This window comes from Tachysurus fulvidraco, chromosome 1, assembly GCF_022655615.1.
Source record: "Tachysurus fulvidraco isolate hzauxx_2018 chromosome 1, HZAU_PFXX_2.0, whole genome shotgun sequence".
NCBI classification, from domain to species: Eukaryota; Metazoa; Chordata; class Actinopteri; order Siluriformes; family Bagridae; genus Tachysurus; species Tachysurus fulvidraco.
The window spans coordinates 42,258,069-42,283,811 of NC_062518.1; the positions used below are offsets into that span (position 1 = coordinate 42,258,069).

Consider the following 25,743-nt stretch of genomic DNA (forward strand, 5'->3'; position numbering starts at 1 on the left):
TCGTGAACAAGACCCCAAGATACTTAAACTCCTCCACTTGAGGCAGGAGCTCTCCACCAACCTGAAGGTGGCAAGCCACCCCTTTCCGCCTGAGAACCATGGCCTCGAACTTGAAGGTACTGATTCTCATCCCCGCCGCTTCACACTCGGCTGCAAACCGTCCCAGTGCATGCTAAAGGTCCTGATTTGAGGAAGCCAACAGGACATCATCATCTGCAAAAAGCAGAGACGAAATCCTGTGGTCCCCAAACCGGACTCCCTCCGGCCCTCGACTGCACCTAGAAATCCTGTCCATATAAATAATGAACAGGGGTCTCATTTATAAAGCGTGCAAAGGTTGTGATCTATAAAAAAACAAATTTGAGAATTGGGAGTTGAGAAACGGGAGAATGTGCGCACTTTGGACGGAGTGCCAACCCATCGCAGATTATAAGGATTAATGACATTTAATTTTCCATTTCATACGTTATATCCACATTATCATGAAGATTAAATCCAACAGTGTTATCTGTGCCGATTGTTTTAGGCTATATACATCTAGTAAAATCCAAATGTAATTCAAAATGTATTAAAAAAAAATTAAATAACAATCAGCGCTGCCTTACAGTCACATTGTCCACAACGGGACCGCAGGAGGAGATGGCGCGACTACACGTGATACAGAATAGCATGAAATACCCTTTTATTAGAGAACTGCAGAACACAGTGTAAAAACTGAATATTTTCCTTAATGTACATATATCATAAAATGTCAAAGTCTGCAAATACAGTCATGAAGCACAATCTCTAATCATCATCGGTCCTAATTATTACGGTGTTCGTTACAAAACCATCATGAAGAAGCATGTGTTCACTATAACATTTTCGTCTTAAATTTTCGCCCACAAATTAATTGCTAGAAACATGTAAATCCTCCGGTGACCCGGGTATGTAATGCTTCATGATGGCAACACTGGCACTGTTGAAGGATTACGCCATTGGCAGAATAAGGAGAGAACGAGTTTTCAGGGACCATAATGATTTCCTGGCCCATTATGATGACTGGCTAATAAGCCGATTTAGATTCCCTAGAGCTGTGCTCCTGGATCTATGTGCTGAATTGGGTCCAGTATTAGAGAGGGCAACATGCTGGAACCATGCCATCCCAGTCCAAATATAAGTCCTCACCACTCTGGGGTTCTTGGTAACCGGCTGTTTCCAGCGGGACTTGGCAGACAAGTAAATTATTTTATATAAAAAAAAAAAACTATAAGTAATCCTCAACGTTGTGTCTAAAACCTTTTCGTATATGAAATAATTCTATTGGAATCTATCATCTCACCCTATAGGTCTGGTATATCACAGCCCTCCCTGAGTGCCATAATATCTGTCGTTTTGAATGGTATAGCTACTTAATATGGGTAGTCGGTACATCAGGTTACCCTACACTGTGCGAGAACAGGCCGAAATTATAATGCAATTTGCAGCAATGTCTGGTTTCCCAAATGTAATTGGCACAATTGACTGCGCTCATGTTGCTATAAGGGAACCATCTGAAAATGAATTTGCTTATGTTAATAGAAAGCATGTGCATTCTATTAATGTGCAAATCATATGTGACTCCAAACATGACCCTCACAAACATTGTGGCACGCTGGCCTGGTTCAACACATGATTCCTTTATCTTGACACATACAGTAACAGTGTAGGGAACAGACTAAATGCAGGCGCAGTAGCTACATGATGGCTGGCTTCTTGGTGAGTTTAACGATATTAAAAAGTAGAAAATGTAACAATTTTGCTTTTAATATAATTATAACAATGTTGCTTTTAAGATAATTATAACCTGCAGGCGATGCTGGCTCCTCACCCCATTTTTAAACCCGCAGAGCGCAGAGGAAACATTATAACGAGGTCCACTCTCGTGCCCGTGCAGTGATTTGCATTGACTATTTATGGTTAAAACTGGGCATGTACAGGGCGGGATTTGAGGCTGGTTCACGTACGCACATCTGCGGGTGATCTGTGATTTTAAAGGGAACATTGCTTATAGGTGTGCGTACGCACGGTTTTATAAATCGGAATTTTTTTTGGCGTACGCCATTTTTGGGTTTTGGGCGTACGTAAACTTTTAGTCGGGATCCTACGCACAGTTTTATAAATGAGGCCCCAGGACCGGTGACAAAGGGCAGCCCTGCTGGAGTCCAACATGCACCGGGAACAAGTCTGACTTATTGCCGGCAATGCAAACCAAACTCCCCGGGCCCCGGACCCCATACTCCCAGAGCACCCCCCACAGGTCGCCACGACCACCCGGGCTGAAGCTCGCTTGGCCCTCCGGTACCTATCAGCTGCCTCCGGAGTCCCCTGAGCCAACCAGGCTTCATAGGACTCCTTCTTCATCCCTTACTTCCAGGGAGCACTTTCCAGCACCCCTCGCAGAGACGCCAAGAAGGTCGGGTACTCTACACCGTCATTTGGCCCATAAGCGCAAATGACAGTGAGAGACCTATCCCAACCTAAGGCGCCTAAGACCTATCCCAACCTAAGGCGCAGGGAAACAACCCTCTCGTCCACCGGGGTGAACTCCGACACATGGCGGCTGAGCTGGGAGGCTATGAGCAAGCCCACACCAGCCTGCCACCTCTCACCGCGGGCAACTTCAGAGTATTAGAGATTCCAACCTCTCTCAAGGAGTTGGGTTCCAGAGCCCAAGCTGTGCATGGAGGTGAACGCAACTATCTCTAGTCGGTATCTCTCAGCCTCACGGGAGATCGGCCCCACGTCGCTCTTTCGGGCTGAGCCCGGCCAGGCCCCGTGGGGTAAGACCCGGCCATACTGGGCCCCGGTTGCGCCATACTGGCCGACATGGCCGTCAGTACACGGACCTTGATTTTGAGTTCTTCATAAGGGGGATTTGATGAAAAAATGAAATAGAAAATTTCCCCCAAAATTCCCTTCACTTTTATTAGCAAGTTTTTAAATCTTTAAAAAAGTTGATTAATTTTGAACATATTACTGAGGATCAAAATTAAAATAGCAATTAAAATGATTTATTGTAAAATAATATTTACAGCTATATACGGTTTATGTCAAGCCGTACTGTATAAACTATTATGAATACTTTATGAGTGCATTTGTAATACATTTCTGATCCCAGATTTATAGAAAAGTTTGCAACCCTCTTTATTTCTAAGGAGTATAGGAAAAAACTTACATTGGCTCTGTTTTTTTTGCAGCATCATTGATATCCTGCAGCAAGATATGGCTTTAAAAGAGCAAAACAGAAGAAACGATAAAAAGATATGAACAGCATTAACAGTGAGATGCTGAGATGCTTTTCTGCTCACCGTGGTTGTAAAGAATGATTATTTACGTTACTATAACCTTCCTGTCAGCTCAGGTTCCTGTCAGCTCAGTCAGGTTGGTCATTCTCCTTTGACCGTTCTTATAACCAAGGTGTTTTTGCTCTCACAATGGTCACTCACTGGATGAGATTTTGCTTTTAGCAGCATTCAGGATACTCTTGACTGTTGCATCCCATCACATAAGCAGTTTCTGAAATCCTCAAATCAGCACCAAACAACAAACTGAGTCACTTCAATCCTACTTTTTTCCATTCTCATGTTTGATGTGAACATTAATCAAAGCCCTTGACCTGCATCTGTATGATTTTTTGCACTGCTGCTACATGATTGGCTGATTAAATAATTGCTGTGTCCAAGGGTGAAGATTATAATGATTATGGTGTCCCTAATAAATTGGTCAGTGAGTGAATAGTATAAAGCCATTAAAATGCATTATAGATTCCTTACTATAAAAATTATCTATAGATTCTAAAGATCTGTTAGACAGTATAGATCTATAAATGTATACTATATCTCTCTATCTCTCTCTCTCACTGTGTGTGTGTGTGTGTGTGTGTGTGTGTGTGTTTTCTCATTTAAATGATCCACTTTGACGCGGGATGATTGGCAGCTGAAGGGGCGTGAATTTTACGCAAATGCGAAGTTCACGTGCAACTGGTGCGCACAAGCCGGTGCTGGAACACAGTACAATCTGCTGGAAGACAGTGCAATGTAATTGTCCAATTTAGAAACAAGACTCCGTGTACGACTCGGTTCTCGGCTGGAAATGATGGTCCAGAAGCGTTACGCACAGTGGCTCCTCCGTGAGCGCAGTTAAAACGCGGTTGTTTGGCGTTTTCGCGCGCGCCGGTGCCTTATGCATGCGCGGATGGGCGCCACAATGCTGGAGCGCAACACGTCTCGGGAGCGGATGGACTTCAGTTCTAACACTTCGGCTCACTTGGGCAGAGAGCAAGGGTTCGGTATGCCGGTGATGGTGGTACTGGCCGCCGTCATGCTGCTGCTCATCTGCGTGATCGTGCTGGGGAACGCGCTCGTTATCCTCGCCTTCAAAACCGACCGGAGCCTGAGGAGGCAAAGCAACTACTTCCTCCTGAATCTGGCCATCTCAGACTTCCTAGTAGGCAAGAAGCTTTTTTGTTTTCTCTTACCCATTGCGCAGTGTTTAAAAAAAATAATGAAGTTCCTCCACATTGTTGCACTTAATCAGATAATATTCAGTGATGTTAAGTGATTTCCATTATGCCAAAAAAAAACGCAATACTGTATGTATTGCGTTTTAACACACACGCACACGCACAATATTGTTATTGATTAATCACTATAATGCCTACTCATGCGTTAACACTATAAGATACTCACATCTGTAACGCGCGCACACACACACACACACACACACACACACACACACACACATTTGCAATAACTCTAACAATGTTCACTTAAGCTTCATAATGTTGCATTAGTTCACTGAGATTAATATTCAGAACACACACACACACACACACACACACACACACACACACACACACACACACACACACAATATTGTTATTGATTAATCACTATAATGCCTACTGATGCGTTAACACTATAAGATCCTCACATCTGTAACTGAACCCAAATTCCTATAGCTACAAAAAGAGGCAGGGCTTCGAACCCACGTTTTAGGAACTATAGTCCAAATAGTAGCTGCTTAGCATGATACAAACTTGCATAAAGTTCAGTGAAATTATGCATTTTCTTTATGTAATCATGCAGTGATTTGATTCTGTATATTTGCAAATCATTTCCTGGCTCCACCACTGATTACATACCTTTCATTTTAGTTGCAATGTAGCTACTGAATAATTCATAGCAGCTACTGAATAATTTGCTTTAAAAAAGTTAACCATAAAACAGGACCCGATGAGTTACAGAACGTAACCTAAAGCGTTTTATTAACCAAGCTTAAGGAACTGTTACAGTGATGCATTAACACCATACACTCTTAAAAGGTTTGGTTCTGTATAGAACCTAAAATGGTTCTATCACTTGCTTCTTATATGGAACAATACTTTTTTGTATAGAACTGTTTTCGATGGGTTTGTCATTTGGAACCTTAAATCTGAGTTAGATGATTCATTTTAGAAACATTTAGAGGTTATTATTATTATTATTATTGTTGTTGTTGTTGTTGTTGCTGCTGTTGTTATTGTTATTAATAACAACAACAACAATAATAATAATAACAATAATAATAATAATTGTTATTATTATTGTTATCATCATCATCATCATCATCATCATTATTATTATTATTATTATTATTATTATTATTATTATTATACTGAATCAACTATTTTATCTTTTCTAGAATATGTCATTCATAAACATGTCACTTCATTTATAAACATCTTACAGCTTCTATGTATAGAAATAAAACTCCAAAAAGTAATGGTGTTCATTTTACCTAACACATTCTTTCAATAATAGATATGATATATTAATATTAATTAATTTAATTAATTAAAATCATAAATCAGTTTATTGATTTCCACGGGTTCTATATAGAACCTTTTTTTTTGGGGTAAAGCTTCTATTGCCCATGTAAAGAAACCTAAGATTCCATACAGATCTCTAAAGATTCTCTTTTTTTATTGAGTTTAGTATATTATCTTATGTGGAGTGCCTTGTATATAAGTCGCACTGGATAAGGCAGTCTGCCAAATGCCGGAAATGTAACGCAATGGAGGAAGAAGCATAGAAATGTAGTAGATATAGTAGATATGTGAAATGAGCACAATGCATCATCAGACACAAAACAAATGAGCAATTCAACATGTGTATAACTGAACAACGTGCGTCATTCTGTATTTCCACAATTCTGTTAATTACAGTTTTGGTGCGTCAGTGAATGTGAGGAGCAATTACTGTACAAAATACAAAAGAGCCATGTGAATCAACATGATTGCACATGGCCCCCGCTTATAAAATGGAAGATCTACGCAAAAATGTATGCATTAAGAATAGTCTAGCCCTGGTTGTATGAATACATAATGGATTTATTTTAATTTAAGTTTATTTGTATAGCGCTTTTTACAATTAACATTGTCTCAAAGCAGCTTTACAGAACATAAAAAAAAGAACAAAAAAAGGTTATTATAAAGAATAATATAAAGATTAATAGAATACAAAATTCAAGATTAATAATAGATATATTTAAATGTTTTTGTATTTATCCCCAATGAGCAAGTCTGAGGTGACTCAGGCAGCAGTGGCAAGGAAAAACTCCCTTAGATGGTAAAGGAAGAAACCTTGAGAGGAACCGGACTCAAAGGGGAACCTCATACTTATATGGGTGACACTGACTTACATCCTGACAGATTTATGGAAACTCATACCGAGGACAATGAAGTAACAGCTAACACCTAGAGCTCTGGATTAATATGTAAACACAGAGGAATGGACAAATACGGAGAAGTATAGAAGTATTGTTTCAAAGTGTGGAATGTTTTTTTTTAAGAAAAGAAAACAAGCTACGTGGATAATATTCCTGGCCATTGTCTACTTTAGAGTTTCCTGGCATTGGTGATGGAGTAAAAATGCCTAATTTCTCTGCCGTTTTTATAATGATACACTTCTTGGCCAAAAGTATGTGCACCCCGATCAATATACCCATAGTTTTTTCCTCAAACTGTTCTACAACGTGAACAATTGTATAGAATGTCTTCTCAAACTAAGAGGCTGAAACCTGTTCCAGAATGACAATACCCCTGTGCAAAAAGCACAGAGCTCCATGAAGACACAGAATGGAAAGAACTCAAGTGTCTTTCACAGAGTCCTGACTCTGACTCAACTGAACACTTTTGGGATGAACTGGAACACCAACTGCACCCAAGCCCTCCTCACCTGATGTCAAAGTCTGACTTACTAATACATTAGTATTAATATAGCTGAATGAACACAAATCCCCACAGCCACACTTCAAGCTCCAGTAGAAAGCCTTTGCAAAAGACCAGAGCTTATTATAACAGTAAAGATGCTAAATGCTTTTAGTAGAACTGCTGTTATCTTGTATATCACATAATTGAGAAATCTTGTGGAAAACTTAATGCTGAAGTTTTCTCTCACACAAACGTTCACGGGAAATTTCATGAGGATAAAGCCCACAATTCTTTACCAGTGCTATAGAAACGAGAACCTGTGATTTGTCATGCAGAATCAACCGAGTGTTAGAGATATTGAGAATTAATCAATTAATCTGACAATTAATGTTTATTATCACACTCTATGGTGTTACACAAATGATAGTAGGTTCCCTTTTGAATCTGGTTTCCTCTCAAGGTTTTATCTAAATCGTCACCTCAGGCCCCTAGGCATTAGGGATAAATTTGGATAAACACAAATAAATAAAATAAAAAAAAAAGTTCTGTAATGCTGCTTTAAGACAATATTCATTGAATTAAATAGATTTTTTTTAAACCTTCCAGCCATTGAACAGCACTGTGGTAAAATACTTTTAAATCTATGTACAAATAACAACGTCATATTTCAAGGTTCCTACAAATTCTTCTGACTTGTTACTTAAAAGTTAGTTCTACACACAACAAAATAAATGTTCAGAACTTCTTCATTATTGAACTGAAACCGAGCAAGCAGGAAATCACTTATACAGCCTGCGGGAGGTCGTGTGGCAAATAAGGACCTGGGTCACGTATAGTGGCTGATGTATGCATTTCAATGCTTAATGAGATTAAATATTAACCTACTGGATGAGTTTGTAGTGTAGTGTATGAAGCCTCCAGGCCTGTGACTGAAAAAGCTGCTTGAGCTTAAAAAAAACAACCAAAAACTGTTTTCTCTGGAACTCTATACGGACGTACTGTAACGCTTGGAATGTGCCGGATCTCATCGAATTCTCACTAGCAGAACAAGAGGAACTGCCTCTTCTCAAATTAAGATCATATATCAGAATTGTCTTCACAGGCTTCTTCCAATAAAACTAATCAGAGTATGAAAGATGAATGGCTAAGTTAAATGACAGGATCAAGATCATTATCATGAGACATTACATTGCATTGTGTCATTTTTATGGAAGAGGCAGCAAAGCAAAGTAAAACAAAAGAAGAAGAAAAGAAGAAAAACGTTTGCAAATGTATGCATGAGCGCATGTTGTGCCTAGACAGGCTCATTAAACGCCTCAAAAGCGCTGAAGGTTCGGCTGTGATCTGTCGTGCTGTGTCACCGTGTCATTCACCCCAGTTATCATACTCGTATTTTCGAGATTGAGAAATTTCCGGCACCTCATCAACGAGAATACAGAGGCAGACGAGGGCAGCAGAGGCAGACGAGGAAAATACACAAAGTTTCCAAGTATAAGAGTTCCTAATAGGCGACAGCATTAGCCTTTCGAATTCTACATGAAATTTGGATGTCTATGAATGTACACTTTTACATTCACAAGGAATTTACACATTCATTCATTCATTTTCTACCGCTTATCCGAACTACCTCGGGTCACGGGGAGCCTGTGCCTATCTCAGGCATCATCGGGCATCAAGGCAGGATACACCCTGGACGGAGTGCCAACCCATCACAGGGCGCACACACACACTCTCATTCACTCACACACACACACTCTCATTCACTCACACATTCACACACTACGGGCAATTTTCCAGAGATGCCAATCAACCTACCATGCATGTCATTGGACCGGGGGAGGAAACTGGAGTACCCCGTGGAGAACATGCAAAATCCAAACACACAAGGCGGAAGCGGGAATCAAACCCTCAACCCTGGAGGTATGAGGTGAACGTGCTAACCACTAAGCCACCGTGCCCCCTGATAAAAAAAAAAGAAATATCATTACAGTTCATAGCATTACAGTTCATGTTGATTTCATTGTAGATTTCTTGATTCTGATTGGCTAGAACAAGTTGAACACCACAACACACATACACATAAACTAACGGATCGCAACAATCTGATCTGGCATTTTATTCCCAAAACCTATAGGTCTACAGTCTGTATACCTGAATATGTGTTTATTCATGTATTTTTTACTGTGTTTACATTCTGTTGCACTTAAAATCGTATATTATTCACATGTTTACATTCCATTTCACTTTAACACCCTCTCATTCTATACAAATCCCATCTATTTAAATAATTACATACTTTTTTATACCTTATACAGTACATAATTTACAATAACTGACTTATTTATTACTTTCACCTCGGCTGCAGTTGTGTGGGGTTTTTTTTTAATTCTTAAAATGAAAGTTTTGCTTGCACCAAATTCTATGTGATTTTATGTGATCAAATTATAATTAAATGTGATCAAATTACAGATTTGAATGAATGTGTCTAATACATTATTGTTGTTTGACACTCCACCCTGTAAATTTTGTGAACTTATGTCTTCTCTATAACACTAATTCTGGATGTTTAACATGTTTATACGTTTTCAAAGATACGAAAATTTTTTTTCCACTTTCCGCTTGCGAGTTGAAACAAAGATCGTTTGTAAGGAAGCAGGCAAACTTTCGTTTCTAAGTTTAACCATCTTGAAATGTTTTACAGTGCACATTAATGGTTAAAAAAAGCTATTCAAGGAATCTCTTTTGTCAGTAGAAGGAAATTCTTTGAAATGAAGGGTTTCTGGATTCCTTGTTTCTTGGTAAAATGGCAAGTTGATTTTTTTTCTTTAACTTCAAGATCGAAAAAGAAGCGAACTTGATTTGTGGATATTCCACAGCATAAAACTTCCCTACAAATCCCTACATAGTGAATGTTGTTTGTTAACAAATAGAAATTGTTAAGGTTTAAGAACCAATCTGGTAAATGATTTATACACTGAAATGAAAAACTTGTATTGTCTTCATTCAAATTATTTTATATATTTTCCAAAGGCCTGAATAAAATCAAACACAGAGCTTGGAATCAATCCTACAACACTGGTGTTTTACAGTAGACTCAATACCACTGCTCTATTCAAACACACATGTTTTACTAATTAATAATAATGAATTCTATGGTTATAATCCTGCTCAGTGACAACGTCCTCATGAGATTTCATGCTGTAACTGGTTTATGTTAACGCTAGGTGATTTGATCATGCTTACGCTACACCAGTGGTGTGATCTTACCCGGTAAGGGCCGGTGTAGGGTGCAGGATTTCATTCCACCCAAGTAGAAGCCACACCTGAGTACTAAAAGCCAAGATCAACTAATTAAACAGGTGGAGTCAGGTGTGGTCCCTGCTTGTGCCACAGTTGCCTCTTTTCCACCGGAAAGAACCGGGTGCTGGTTCAGAGCTAGCGCTAGTGCTGATTCAAAGTTGGTTCCACTGGCGAACCTTCTAAGAACTGGTTTGCCTTTCCACCGGCTAGAGAGCCATCACAGCGCCGAGTGTGACGTCACTGTATACGTGTCATGTGTCCCAGCAACGTTAGCTCAGCAGCGGCAAACACAAACACATCAACAATGGCGGATGTTGCTTTACTGTTAATGCTCATGGCTTTGTGAACCTACATTGGCATCCAAACGCGGCGAATAAAACATGTACGTGCAGCTCCATGTAATCTGTATAAACGGAGGTTGTAATCGATAAAGTACATAACGTTATTTTATCGTTAACACAGAAAAAAATTTAGCCTTAGCGTGTAGCTACTTAATATCATTGTGTGTAAATATTGCGGTAAATCATATTGCGGTAAAGTAAAAATGTATTAAACATTAGTATACTTAAGGTACATTATCAAATGCGCTAACAGTAGCCCCGCCCCAAGCGGTTCATAAGTCTAGACCAGCAACGTTTTGGTGCTACTTAAGAACCACTTTTCCTGGTTCAGAGCCGGTGCATTGGCGGTCGAAACAGAAAGAACTGGTTCTAAATTAGGCTCTGGCTCCGAACCAGCACTCGAACTGCCTCGGTGGAAAAGGGGCAAGTGACCCTTTGCGGATAAGATTGAACACACCTGCTCTACACCTTTCAGAGTAGCAGCTAATAAACCTGATTAGCGTCAGCAATGAAATCACGTTTTGGTTAAGTTTTTCCAACTTAATATTCCTTATGCTTTATTATTCCCTTTTTCTTCCTTTTAGCATACATGATCCAGGAGTTGCTGTTAGTGGAAAGTAATCAACAAGTAGTTTCGCTAACTTTGCTTTATCAGACGGCCCTGTTGTTGATTATCTTCCTAGAACACCATGCCTCAAGATTTTCAGCATTTTGCTTAAAAGACAGTTCAATTTTATTTGTGATTTTAACAATGGACAATGCAAAGCTACTTTATAGGTATATAAAAATTCAGAATTCTAAAGATGAAGTTTTAAAGTTTATGGTGAGGTGAATAAAAACCTTGAGTGGGACCAGACTCGTATAGGACACACTGAAACATTCTTGACTCTAGCTGATTACAAATAACACCTTAATGGAAATAGTAACTGGGAATTGTATTTGACTAACGAGGTTGCTGTAGCAGGAATTTGTAATTTTATTGTAATTAAAATCGTCCTTGTGCACAAGGACGGTTTCTCATCCGCCATTCACCTGGAAATGATTTCATTTTTTACGGTGACTAGCTTTGACATTTTTCAATTTCGATTCCAGGATTGGGGTCAATTAATGGAGTTCAGTTGACACTGAAGGATTGGATGTTGAGTTGAACCCCTTGAGGAAGAAAGCACTAAATTGACATTGCTAGCTCTTATATAAACCTGGATGAAGGATGTGATGGCAGCTCGGCGATCGCTGACGCTTCAAGTAGGCCGGATGTTTGACAGCATTTGGACGGATATGAGAATTCCTACAGCTCTAACTGCTAAAGGACATGACTTATCATCTCCAGCAACATTGCACTAAATATCATATCATATCATAAGCTGCATCATGGGGTGTTGTGTGAGATAAACAGGCATAGCGTACAGATCTGGTGAGATTTTCTTCTTTTCTAATATCTTGTCATAACATGTCCGTGTAGTGAGGAAAGAATTCAGGGTTTTGATTCCAAACAATCCAGATTAACAACCCAGAAATTATTTTGAAATTATCAAAGACTATCAAAGTCTTTCCAAGCCGACACAAGATGGTTGTATTTAAAAGCAGCTAGGATTGATAACCAAGGATCTCCCTCCATCATACAGCCTTCCTTTCATCTGCGCAGAAATGCTAACGATCCTATCAGTGAAAATGATTTGCTCATTAAGAATTTAAATGACCTTAGCTTGCTAGCTCTCTAACATTGCTCATTCATATTGGCTAAATAGCGGTAGATTGGATACATTTTGCATCATGACACTAACTTGCTAACTCTAGATACCTAGGTCATGTTCTTAGTGAGGAGATGCCGCAGCGAAGTCCTCAATGTCTTGGATGATACCATAACCAGTTTTAAGCATCAAGAAACTTCAATTTAGTATAAGCAATTGTACAGGTGTTCCTAATAAAGTTCTCAGTGAGTATAACTAAAACAATCTGCGGTTTCCTGTATGCAGACAGCACAAGGACTGATGCGCCATGTAACTTTAGACCGTTTGGCCTTTAACTGCTAAAGGTCAAACATTCTGTACAGCTCATAAAAAAATATCTTCTCTGTGATGAATGTTTGTCTTCACAGGCAGGGGGTTTGTGTAAAATGAAAAACAGACAGTTCAGTTACACAAGCAGAATTGGCGTGTCTAACTGCATAGCTTCACTTTATCATTTACAGCCAGTTGTGTGTTGTAATAAACACATTTTCTGACAGTGAGCTTTATCCTGAAAGTACTGAATCTATTTATGCAGTTTAGGCAGATCAAATGAATTTATTCCAGAAGCATATTTTTTTCTATATTTACTATAAATTTCCATACATGTTCCATGTAATCCCATACTCCAAAAAAAAAAAACTCTTTGGCTGAAAAAATCATAGAAGATATTTTCATGATTATTTTATTATTTTATTATATTTTATGATTAAATACCTAACTTTAAACATTAAGCAATACTTTTCCGCCAACCTTTGGTACTTAAGTTAATTAAACTTATTTGCAAGTTTTTCTTCCAACTTTATTTAATTAAGATGGGATAACACAATTTAATGGTGTCGATTCAACTTTTTCATTTATGTTTGTTTTCACTTGGGTTGATCCAACTATTTTTAATTAAGTCACTCAAACTCCAGTTATTCAAGTTATCCAAGCAAAATTACTTAATAATGCTGAAAGAGAGCTATTGAATCACATGGAAATACTTTCCATGATTTATTTAAGTACATTCTAAGTAATACATTTGAATTTACAGTAAAAAGGTTATGTAATAACCAGATTTATAGATATGCAAGGGATGACATTTGATGAACATTCTAATTAAAAAAAAATACTTAAAACTTGTCTTTGGTTACAGATAAGAGCAGAAGAAACCAACATTTTGGCTTTGTGTCTTGTTTTGTTCTGGCCTTCAAATAATGTGTACCAATAAGTAACACCTGCTTATTTCATCAGCCAGTCATGTGGCAAGAGCTTAAGTTATTTTTTGCTGATTTGGGATTTTAAAGAATTTATTCAGGTTTCTAGAATTTATATAGATCTGTTCAAAAACAAACAAAAAATACAACAACCATAAAGTGAACAATAAAGTGTTATGTGTGTGGAAATACCTTGTTGATAAGAAGATGGCCTGATTGGTTAAAACTGACAGGAAGTGTTATAGTAACATAATTCAGTTTATGAATTATTACTCTTTACAACCATGCTGTGCAGAAAAGCACCACAGTGGAATGATGGTGCGATTCTTGTATAGTCCTATAAGTCAATGTTGTCTCGAAGCAGCAGTTTTAATTTAATTAACACATGGCTGGAATTCTATTCATTTGCCTGGTAAAATGAATTGGTTTCAATCACCATAAAATGGTTTCCGACTGAAATTGTGAGTGTGATCGATTTAAAGGATTACACTTGTCTATTTATATCCGTCTATTAAGATAACGAATCACTATTAATCTGGATTAACTTCAGTCATTTATGTCTATTTTAATGAATCCATCAGGTATAATATTAACATATTAAAGAATGAGGATCTAAAAACAGTTGTAGAAGCTGAAGCCTGTAAAGCAATACGACTAAAATTGCCGGTCTGGAACGTGTGCTCAAAGCAATTAGGATTTCAAGCCTTGCCTTTAAAGACTAATTTAGCATTTATATGCATGCAGACACCTCCGAGCTTAACCACAACACTATACCTGCTGTAAGTCTACCTTCTCTACATTGCTGTCACACACTGAGGGGTTTATAATGCATGAGATAGATGCACTGATGCGTCTGATAAAATGCACACTGACTATTTGCTTTAACAGGATTTAAATAAAATAGGCAATATGTATGTAAGTTCTGATCACAGTTTTTCCTCATTTTCTTATGATACATCGATAACGATCTCTGCTCCACTGCATTTTGTCCGCATGTGTTCACGGCATAAAATATTGTGTCAAAAAATGTTAAAGCCAGGTGAGTTGAGTCCAGCTGTGTGGACAAAATAAAACAGGGGAACCAAGAAGTCACAAAGGTTTAAACCTATAATGCAACAGGATTGGGCTTGGCTTGGACTTAAATAATGAAAAACAAAATAGTAGAAAATATATAAGAATAAAGAACAGAATATATACAGTACACATGTGGACAAAATTGTTGGTACCCTTCGGGCAATGAAAGAAAAACCTCACAATGGTCACAGAAAAAACTTTAATCTGACAAAAGTAATAATAAATCAAAATTCTATGAATGCTAACCAATGAAAGTCAGACATTGCTTTTCAACCATGCTTCAACAGATTTATTTAAAAAAATAAACTCATGGAACAGGCCTAGAAAAAAATGATGGTACCCCTAGAAAAGACTGAAAATAATGTGACCAAAGGGACATGTTAATTCAAGATATCTTCAAAGTAAATGGTTATATCAGACCAATTTCTGCTCCTTTGCTGTTATTCGACCATTAAAAATATGTGTAAAGATATACTGTATATAGCGGGAAAAACACACATCTCACACTGAAAGCCAACAGAGTCCTAACTTATTTTATATCACATTCGCAGAAGTAAAATAATTCATTTGTTTTTACTGTATTGGAAATGTCAGATAAACCGATTTGCATTCCGGCAGCAGAAGGGAAAGCTAGTGTACTGGCAAAAAAGGTTAAAATAGTAAGTGTAGCTCTGTGGGTTCTAATAAGAGGGTTATTCTTGAACTACCATCATATAACCTGTACAAAATAATTACATATGTTTTATTTTTATTGTTCTATATAACATGGCAAGAACTGGCCACTGAGGACAGGGTTGTGTTAAAAGGTGCTTGGACCCCACAGATCGTAGGATGTTGAATGATAAACACACAAGTAAAGTCGTACTTATATAATGAACGCATCGGTTTTCTCATTACATGCTGTTTTATTTTCAGGGTTTCAGGAATCGTTTGTTAAATTTAATAGTGTTGTAATTAGTGTTAAATATCGGGTGAACTTACACTGCATTAGAAGTTGCTCAAAAGCTCCTGGTTACACAACCCCACCTAAATATATACAGTTGTAGAAAGGAAATTATCCGTAATCACACTTTCCGGTGTCACCCAGATGAGTCAAGTTGCTCTCGAGGTTTCTTCCTCATATCCTCTCGGGGAATTTTTCCTCGTCACTGTTGCCTCATGCTTGATCATTAGGGATAAATCTAAATTGCAATTTTAAACTTTGTTATTTCTATTAAAGCTGCTTTGAGACAATGTCCACTGTGAAATTGAACTGAATGGGATTGTTAAGTTTAGGTTTGCAAAAAAGTAGTTTTCCCTTATCAATTAAAACTTGTAGAAGGTTGTAGATACATATACAGAAAAATCAGTTCTGGATGGAAATTGATGACCCCTCTGGTCCTGAAGAATGTTCCTAATGTTTGATACATTTGCTTTTCTCCCCAGGTGCCTTTTGTATTCCAGTTTATTTGCCCTACATCTTGACAGGCAAATGGATGTTGGGCCGAGGGCTATGTAAGCTCTGGCTGGTGATGGACTACCTCCTCTGCACCGCTTCCGTCTTTAACATCGTCCTCATCAGCTACGACCGTTTCCTCTCTGTCACCAGAGCGGTGAGCCACTTAACACTTCATATTTCTTTTTCTCATCCACGCAGAAAGAGATGGGGTCATATAAGCAGAAGTCCCTGTTTAATATTAGGTATATGGAGTGTCACATAGTTCTTGTGCTGAGAATGACTTCATAAATTATGCAAGCTGAATCCAGACAGAAAAGAATATTTTATAATAATACCATTGAAAAAAAAAATTTGCTCAAAGCAGACTGCAATGAAAAGTTATTTTTCAAGGTTCTGGTTACCTGGAATTGGAAATGAACTGATTAAGAAGTGCCCCAATCCCAACCCTAACATATGCATGGTTGTTACTAATGACATCAGACATGGGCAGAATTTTGAGTCAGTGAAATCACACTTATCCCTTGTATATATTTTATAGCTTTATCTTTAAGCAGATTTTTTTACTTAAACAACATTTGTTCTGGAAATCATTACTCAGTAATTTATAATTCTTATCATCGAAATTCCAGGTAAATGCTTTCATATTGAACCGTACAAGGAAGGATTTTCAGTTTACAAAACAATGAGCGTGTGGAGCAAAAAACAAAACAAAACAAAACAAAAAACAGCAAGACAAATGTTTTGACAATGTCACGAGGAAAAAAAAACATCATGACCTGCTTTCATGCACGTCTTTGAGAAATCTGACAAGCACATGGACTAACCCTTCTTGGATAAAAAATACCAAATGTCTGTCGAGAACTTCATCCCAGATTATTCCTGATGGCAACTGTTCTTGTTAAAATGAACAACAACAACAACAAAAAATGGGTTAAAAACAAATTTATAGTGAGTTAAACTTATAGTGCAATTTAATTTTAATGGATTTTTTTCCCTAAAATGTGATCAATATTCTGAGCTTCTTCTGGAACACCAGCTACAGACTAGTCCAGTTACAGTTGTAGTTTCAAAAAAAAAAAAATTTTTGTTTAGAAATGAATTTCTCTCAGAATATCAGTTAATTCATTAATAATTTCATATATTTATATCAGAATTTCAAATAATTCACTCAGACTTTCACTTATTTCTCTCAGAATTTTAGTTTATTCTCTCAGAATATCAATTAATTCTCTAAGAATGTCAGTTGATTCATTAAAAATGTCAAATAATTCACTCCGAATTTCTGTTAATTCCCTCAGAATTTGAGTTCATTCACTCAGAATTTCAGTAGGCCGTAGATAATTTAAGTTATTAAATATAAATTAATTCACTCACTCACTTACTCATTTTCTACCGCTTTATCCGAACTACCTCGGGTCACGGGGGAGGAAACCGGAGTACCCGGAGGAAACCCCCGAGGCACGGGGAGAACATGCAAACTCCGCACACACAAGGCGGAGGCGGGAATCGAACCCCCAACCTTGCAGTTGTGAGGCGAACGTGCTAACCACTAAGCCACCGTGCACCCAAATTAATTCATTAATAATTTAAAATAATTATCTCAGAATTTCAAATAATTCCCTCAGAATTTGAGTTCATACACTCAGGATATCAATTAATTCTCTCAGAATGTCAGTTGATTCATTAGAAATGTCAAATAATCCTCTCAGAATTTCAGTAGCCCATAAAGATATAAATAAACATTGTACATTTCTTACTCTCTAAAAATTAAATATTCAGCTATAATGAAACTTTTGAAATTTTTATCAAAAATTAAGATTTTTATAAGCATGCTTTTGTTGAATTTATCTTAAATTAATTTGACAGGTGAATTTTGATTCGAGATTTCACAAACCTTGGTTAAACTATACTAGAAGACTGAACTCTGGAGCTCCCAATTATTAAGTAGCACACGCCAAACATTTGCTCTGCTGTTTTAACACTGTATGATACTGACAATTTTTTTTTGCTGATGTATAAATAGAATTTCCAAAACACATGTAACATTTTTACTGTTAGCATGAAAGCATCTTTTCACCAACAAAATCTATGTTTTTTATTAGCTATATTGGTTCCAAATATATAGAATATGTATTTGGTTTTATGAAAAAATATCTGATAACATTTGAGGGCCAATTAATGCTCTAAACAAAAGATCATCAAGGATTTTGAAATGTTGTAATGGTTAAGCAATTGCAGGAAGACCTTGTCAAAGTATTTAGGGAATCACAGAAAGAGAAATTAAAACTTTCCATATAGCAAGATGAGAAAAAACAGAGTTTAAAATCCTGGTGCAAATGAGTCTGCTTATAATTTGCATTTGTTAGAAGCAGTCTACTTGAGCATGCTGTCAGTCACAGCTAGGCAGCGACTTTTTACCTTCTCCTGCAGATATTTACCAACTCTGTGGCAATCCCAGTCAGTACAGCACAACACACCTCAACACAGCAAAGAAGGTGAAAAACAATTTACCCCCGAGGGTCAGAATGGGCAGCCAGTTCATCCCACTGACAGAATTTCTATGGGATGTGTTAGACAGAAGCGACAATGCTAAGTGACTGTCAAGTGCTCTAGATCTACAAGAATGTCTGAAGAAGGCACTGGAAAATATGTCAAGTGATTTGAAATTACTTAATTACGGGCCTAAATGTTATGGCTGTTGCAAAGGCAATTCAAGCACTTTCAGATTTTTTCTCTTTACACTGCTTTGTCTGTTGGAGCTGCTTTTATTTCAGTAATTTCTAATGTTGGAACATTGGAACTAGACATTCCTCCATTATCATTGCATATCTTTTCTATTTGCTTACTGTAGTAATTTTATAATTTGCTTTAAGACAATTAATTGAATAAAGCCTGGTTTTAAATGGATCCGTTATAAATATTTGGATATTTTTAATTGACTTTGGTCTCTTAGTCATAAGCATTTTTATTTTAATAAGTGAGGGCAATGCAAGAAACATCATTAAAATCTAAATCATGGGTCTGTTCACAAGCAGAAAAGCAACAAACTGTATGATTTTAATCCATAATCATAACCAGAAAAAACACCAAACTGTCTAAACCAGGACTGAATTTAGAAAAATAAAAGGCACAGTGAAATCATGGCTTAAAACATCAATCAATTATTATAATTTTAAAGATTGACATTTGATTGTTTTGTTTTATCTCCTTGAAACTACTATACTGTCAACACCCATAATCACGAAGCTCACTGACTATTTGCCCTCCCTCAGGATCTTAGCTGGTCTGTAAAGCATAGCGCGTACAAAATGACTGACAGGAGGTTTATCCAATCACTAAGAAGCACTCCAAACAGGAAGTCACTCACCAAGTTACTACAATTTTTTGTTTTGTGAAGTTCAGATTATTTGTACAAAGACAAAAGTCGCCTAATGTAACTTTAAACAGCATTTAAAGAAATGCTAACAATGTTTGCAGTCGGTTATTGAACATTCAAATAACGCTAGCTCTGTTTTATGCTCCACAAGCACTACAAACAACTGAAATCCTGTAAAGTGCTTGATTTAGCTCTATGACTAGACTTATTTCTTTGAGGAAATTCAAACAGGAAATCGCCAGAAATGTAAATTCACCTACTCGTGACTGGCGGGGGTGCTAATAATAATAATACAGATGAAAATTTGAAGTGTTTCCACTATCAGTACAGAATTGCAGATGAATCATACCCAGTGTGAACAGACTAAAAACCTGATGTGATGTTTGAGATTAAGGTTAAACATTGAGACACTTGAGACATGGCAGAACTCATAGAACACTAAGACAAAGAAACAGCAGGGTATAAAACAAGCAATTGGACACGGTACAGGTGCACACTGTTGAGGAGCAAACCAGTTATAAAGTAAGACGGGGTGGAGACAAACACACATGGCCAAACAACCAAACAAGGAAGAAGCACACACAGCTCTCATACATACAGAGAGGAGGGATTTGTGACCCTGAGTCCATGTTAGCTATTAATAGATTTTTTTTGAAATTTAAAACATGGGGAGAAAAGAACATTTTATCAAGTGCCTACTAATTCTGTGTGTATATATCCGTGAGCTGTGTGTGTTTATAAGTGTGTCATGTTAATGTCAGTGGCCACCTACTGATCTAATGGACTGGTGTGGGAAGAATCTAAATACAGCACTGAAATGTGACAAAAGGTTCAAAGCTGTCGTAGGAGCTTCGTCTGAGCCTATGACCTAGCCCCTATCCCCGACAAAGTCTGCTATTGTATTCTCTCTCTCTCTCTGTCTGTCTCTTTCTCTCTCTCTTTCTCTCTCTCTCACGCATGCACACACACACACACACACACACACACACGCACACACACACACACACACACACACACACTTAACATCAGAACAGTAGATTTGAGCCACACAAGCGTAATCTTCAGCCTTTAATCTGGAAGTGCTCACTGTTTGATCTCACACACTCTGCCTTTATGCGTTCCACTCTACTTCCAATTGTAGCTTCAATCAAAGGGGGCAAAGAGCGACCGAGAGCACTCAACAACACAGAAAAGAAACAAGCTGCATGACAGTGTGCGGCACGCTATTTTGTATTTTGAACGTTAATGCTGAGACAGAAAACCTGGTTAATGTGTGTAAATGAGGGACATAAAAGAGCAGCTCCGTGATCATAAGTGGGAAACGGTCCGTCTGTCGGCTATTTAAAGGAACGTTATTCGTGCCAGATTTTTTCTTAAAAAAAAAAATCTCACATTTCATTTCATGCAAGGAACTTGTACTGAGTTTCTGGGAAAGTTAGTGAAGTGGATCATGAAGCAGGCTGTAATGAAAAGGGCACTCAGGGGGGAAAAAGACCAAGTTCTGAAATACACATAATCAGTGTTTTTTTAATATGTAAAAGACTGAGTACTGCGCCATGCATGCATTTCTTCCTTCTTTTATTTCAAATAAAAATCAGAGCTTGTCTGGGCTGCAAGAACAATGTGCAACCACAAGACACCCATGCATTAAAACGAACATGAAACAGACATGAATGTTGTTGTTTTATTTTGTAAAATTACAAATATTCATATTCCTGTCAATTTTTTTTTCTTTTTTTTGAAGCTGTGAACATTTTTCACATGCATGATTTATGAAGCTGAATAAGACAATGAAGCAACTTAAAGAAGAAATGTTTGATCATAAAAATCCTGTTAGTTTGAAAAAAAGATTTAATATCATATGAAAGTAAAAAAAAAAAAGTTGATATCATATGAAAGCTCTCGACTTTGCAAAATTACTAATGACTAATGCAAATTTGGATTGCTATCAAATAAATATAAATAAAAAGGACAAAATAAATAGAAGAGTTTGTGTGCGTATATTAGCTGATGCGCTACACTGGTTAAGCTGCGTTGCTGGATTTTGTGTTTTGTTGTGTCCTCTGTGAGCTTTCCTATTTAAAGAGTATTTGTGAGTGAAAAGCACTTAAACAGTTACATAATTTAATCAACATATACACTCAAATATCAAATAGCAATACCTTTCTAAATATGATGGGAATTTTTACCTATGAACAGATTTACACACACAACTTTACTAAACGGTTGAAAAAATGAGGTCTCGGCGCATTTACTGCGTGTCAAATAGCTGAAATACGATGTTATTTCCCAGGACGTCTCAGTTGACTCAGTCTATCAAAACACTGGGTTTGGGAAGCAATATTCCCAATTGGGTGATAAATCGCGTTGTTATCGAGGCTCAAATTCAAAATTCTGCATATCAGCAACTGCTTTATTATATGAGAAGTTCAGCTATTCACGAGAATTCTTAGTATAACCATAACTAGTTTTATGCAGAAGCCTAATAGTATAAAGAGTCTAAATATCACTAAACATTTCATAACTACAGTGTCTTTCTTGGTATATGGGTCAGAAAAGATCACTGGTGGATACTGTGGTATTATTATTATTATGATTATTATGATTATTATGATTAACATTAAAATCCCATCTCCAAAGTCAGAGATAAACTTGCTGTTATAAGCTTCTGCATGCTGCCAGTCTTCATCCAGGATGACAGTATGAATGTAGCATCTATCACAAATCCATTCCATTTCTGTAGTGTTTATTCTACACAAGGTCACAGGAAACCTGGAGTCTATTCCAGGGGACATGGGGCGCAAGAGGTGGGACATCCAGGATGTATCACAGAGCACAATAATACACAAACACAAGCACACACTACTATACACATACAAGCCTATAACACATCGTTTGCCTTGTGGAGGAAACCAGAGTACCCTGAGGAAACCCCTGAAGCACAGGGAGAACATTTAAACTTCACACACACACATGGCTGAACCCCAAACACAGGATGTGCAAGGCAAATGTAATTCAATTCAATTCAAGTTTGTATAGCCCTTTATACAATGGACATTGTCTCAAAGCAGCTTTACATTTACATTTACAGCATTCGGCAGACGCCCTTATCCAGAGCGACGTACACAAGTGCTTAAATCTCTAACATTGAATACATTAATGCTGGTTCACTAGGTTACATACTTAAGATACCATGAGTTTAAAACATCTGTTCAAAGTTAATGAAAAAGTGTCAAAGGTTTTTTTTTATTTTTATTTATTTATTTATTTTTTAATTTAAATGGAAAAGATAAGGAAAGAAGTGCTAGTTGAAGTGCTTCCTGAATAAGTAGGTCTTCAACTGCCGCTTGAAAATAGCCAGTGACTCGGCTGTCCGGACCTCTAGGGGAAGTTCATTCCACCACCTTGGTGCCAGAACAGAGAAGAGTCTTGTAGTATACTTGCCTCTTACCCTGAGAGATGGTGGAACCAGTCGAGCAGTGCTGGTAGATCGGAGGTTGCGGGGTGCAGTGCGAGGAATGATGAGTGCTTTGAGGTAAGAGTGAGCTGGTCCATTTTTGGCTTTGTAGGCCAGCATCAGTGTTTTGAATCGGATGCGTGCAGCTACCGGAAGCCAGTGGAGGGATCGCAGCAGCAGGGTGGTATGCGGGAACTTTGGCAGGTTGAAAACAAGCCGGGCAGCTGCATTTTGGATCATTTGCAGAGGACAGATTGCGTTCATAGGTAGACCTGCCAGCAGTGCATTGAAGTAATCCAGTCTAGAAATGATAAGAGACTGAACAAGTACCTGAGCAGTCTGTGTGGACAAAAATGGCCGAATCCTTTACAGAGTCCTTTACGAGCTTTACAGAACATAAACATAGAACAGAAGGTAAACATAATGAGAAATATAGAGAATTAATATAATAAAAATTTGAGATATATATAGTTCGCAGTATGTATGTATGTATGTATGTATGTATGTATGTATGTATGTATGTATGTATGTATGTATGTATGTATGTATGTATGTATGTATGTATGTATATGTATTTATCCCCAATGAGCAAGTCTGAGGTGACTCAGGCAGCAATGGCAAGGAAAAACTCCTTTAAATTGATAAGGAAGAAACCTTGAGAGGAACCAGACTCAAAGAGGAACCTATCCTCATATGGGTGACACTAGAGGGTGTGATTACAAATATACAGTCAAACAAATGTTGTATTGGTGTAAGGATCACATGGAGTTCAGATCTCCTCTTAGTATCACAGAGTCCAACTGGAGCTGGTAGATCTGTAGATGTCTCAGAATTCTCATAGAGTCAGCCTCATCTCAGTGGAGGTCCAAAATCTTCATCGCACGGAAGACGATCGGAGCTGGTACAATGTCTGGATGCCTCGGGATGGGTAGAAAGAGAAAAGCATTGTAGAGGGATTAACATATCTGCTGTTCATAAAAAATGTGCAAGTCTAATGTAATAGTGCACAATATTATGGGATGTACAGTATTATGTGTGTGTGTGTATGCCTGACTAAAGAGATGAGTTATTAATCTGCTTTTGAACTGGGAAAGTGTGTCTGAGCCCCGAACACTATCAGGAAGACTATTCCAAAGTTTGGGAGCTAAATAAGAAAACGCTCTACCACCTTTAGTAGACTTAGATATTCTGGGAACTACCAGAAGTCCTGAGTTTTGTGATCTCAGAGAGCATGAAGGATTGTAACTTGTTAGAAGACTAGTTAGATACATGGGAGCTAAACCATTAAGAGCCTTGTACGTAAGTAGCAGCAGTTTGTAATCGATTCTAAACTTAACAGGTAGCCAGTGTAGAGATGATAAAATTGGGGTTATATGGTCATACTTTCTTGTCCTAGTGAGAACTCTGGCAGCTGCATTTTGGACTAACTGTAACCTATTTATTAAAGATGCAGGACAACCACCTAGTAATGCATTACAACAGTCCAGTCTAGAGGTCATGAATGCATGAACTAGCTTCTCAGCATCAGATACAGACAGGATGTTTCTCAGCTTGGCAATGTTTCTAAGGTGGAAGAAAGCTGTTTTTGTGGTATGGGCGATATGATTTTCAAAAGACAAGTTGCTATCTAATATAACACCCAGGTCTTTCACTGTTGAGCTTCTAGCAACAGTACATCCCTCTAAATGGAAGTTAAATTGTGAGAGTTTCTGTGTACTGGTTTTTGTAGTATTTCTGTCTTATCAGTGTTCAACAACAGAAAGTTGCAGCTCATCCAGTCTTTTATCTCTCTAAGGCATTGAGGTAACTTGGACACTGTGGTTATTTCATCTGGTTTTGATGAGATATATGGTATAACTGTGTATCATCAGCATAGCAGTGGAAACTAATCCCATGTCTTCTAATGATGTTCCCTAATGGAAGCATGCATATCGAGAAAAGCAGAGGTCCTAGAACTGATCCTTGAGGGACCCCATAATTAACTGGTAATAAACTGGAGGATTCACCATTTAATTCTACAAAAAGGTTTCGGTCTGACAGGTAGGATCTAAACCAACTTAAAGCCTGTCCATGAATACCTGTGAAATTTTGTAGGCGATCTAGAAGAATGTGTGTCGAATGCAGCACTAAGGTCAAGTAGAACTAATAGTGACATACAGTCTTGGTCCGAAGCTAAGAACAAGTCGTTTGTGACTTTCACAAGTGCAGTTTCTGTGCTATGATGGGGCCTGAAACCTGACTGAAACTCAAATGAGCTAAAAGGCAACAAGCGCCTCATAACATTTATCACACACACACAGTTTAAAATTAAAACTTGAAATCTTTGAATCATCTTGTTTTATAAAACATATTGTTTAGAAAACAGATTTGACGTGAAAACTTTTCCATAATCTCACATCTGTGGAATGCTTTTACAGACATGAAGTGTCTTGTGAAACCTTTGGAAGTGATAAATCAACGGCAAACACATGTAACAGTGCTTATGATGAAATACTCTCAGAGGATGGCAGAATTGTGAAATCACATTTGCCATGACTAGAGATGGAGACAGAAATATTGGATTAATATGTACAATACAGCACATTTTCCCTGCCTAACCTTGACATATAAATGTATTG

At 37.7% G+C, this 25,743-nt stretch overlaps 1 protein-coding gene across 1 annotated transcript in view; it reads left to right on the plus strand.

The window, feature by feature from the left end:
- Window positions 1–3,183: 3,183 nt before the first annotated feature.
- LOC113658404 (histamine H3 receptor) overlaps window positions 3,184–25,743 on the plus strand; it is a 32,206-nt gene continuing 9,646 nt past the window's right edge. The window contains exons 1-2 of the mRNA XM_027170808.2: window positions 3,184–4,471; window positions 16,280–16,446. Of these exons, the coding sequence (XP_027026609.2) occupies window positions 4,204–4,471; window positions 16,280–16,446 (435 nt within the window). The 5' untranslated portion in view covers window positions 3,184–4,203. The remainder of the gene's footprint in view (window positions 4,472–16,279; window positions 16,447–25,743) is intronic.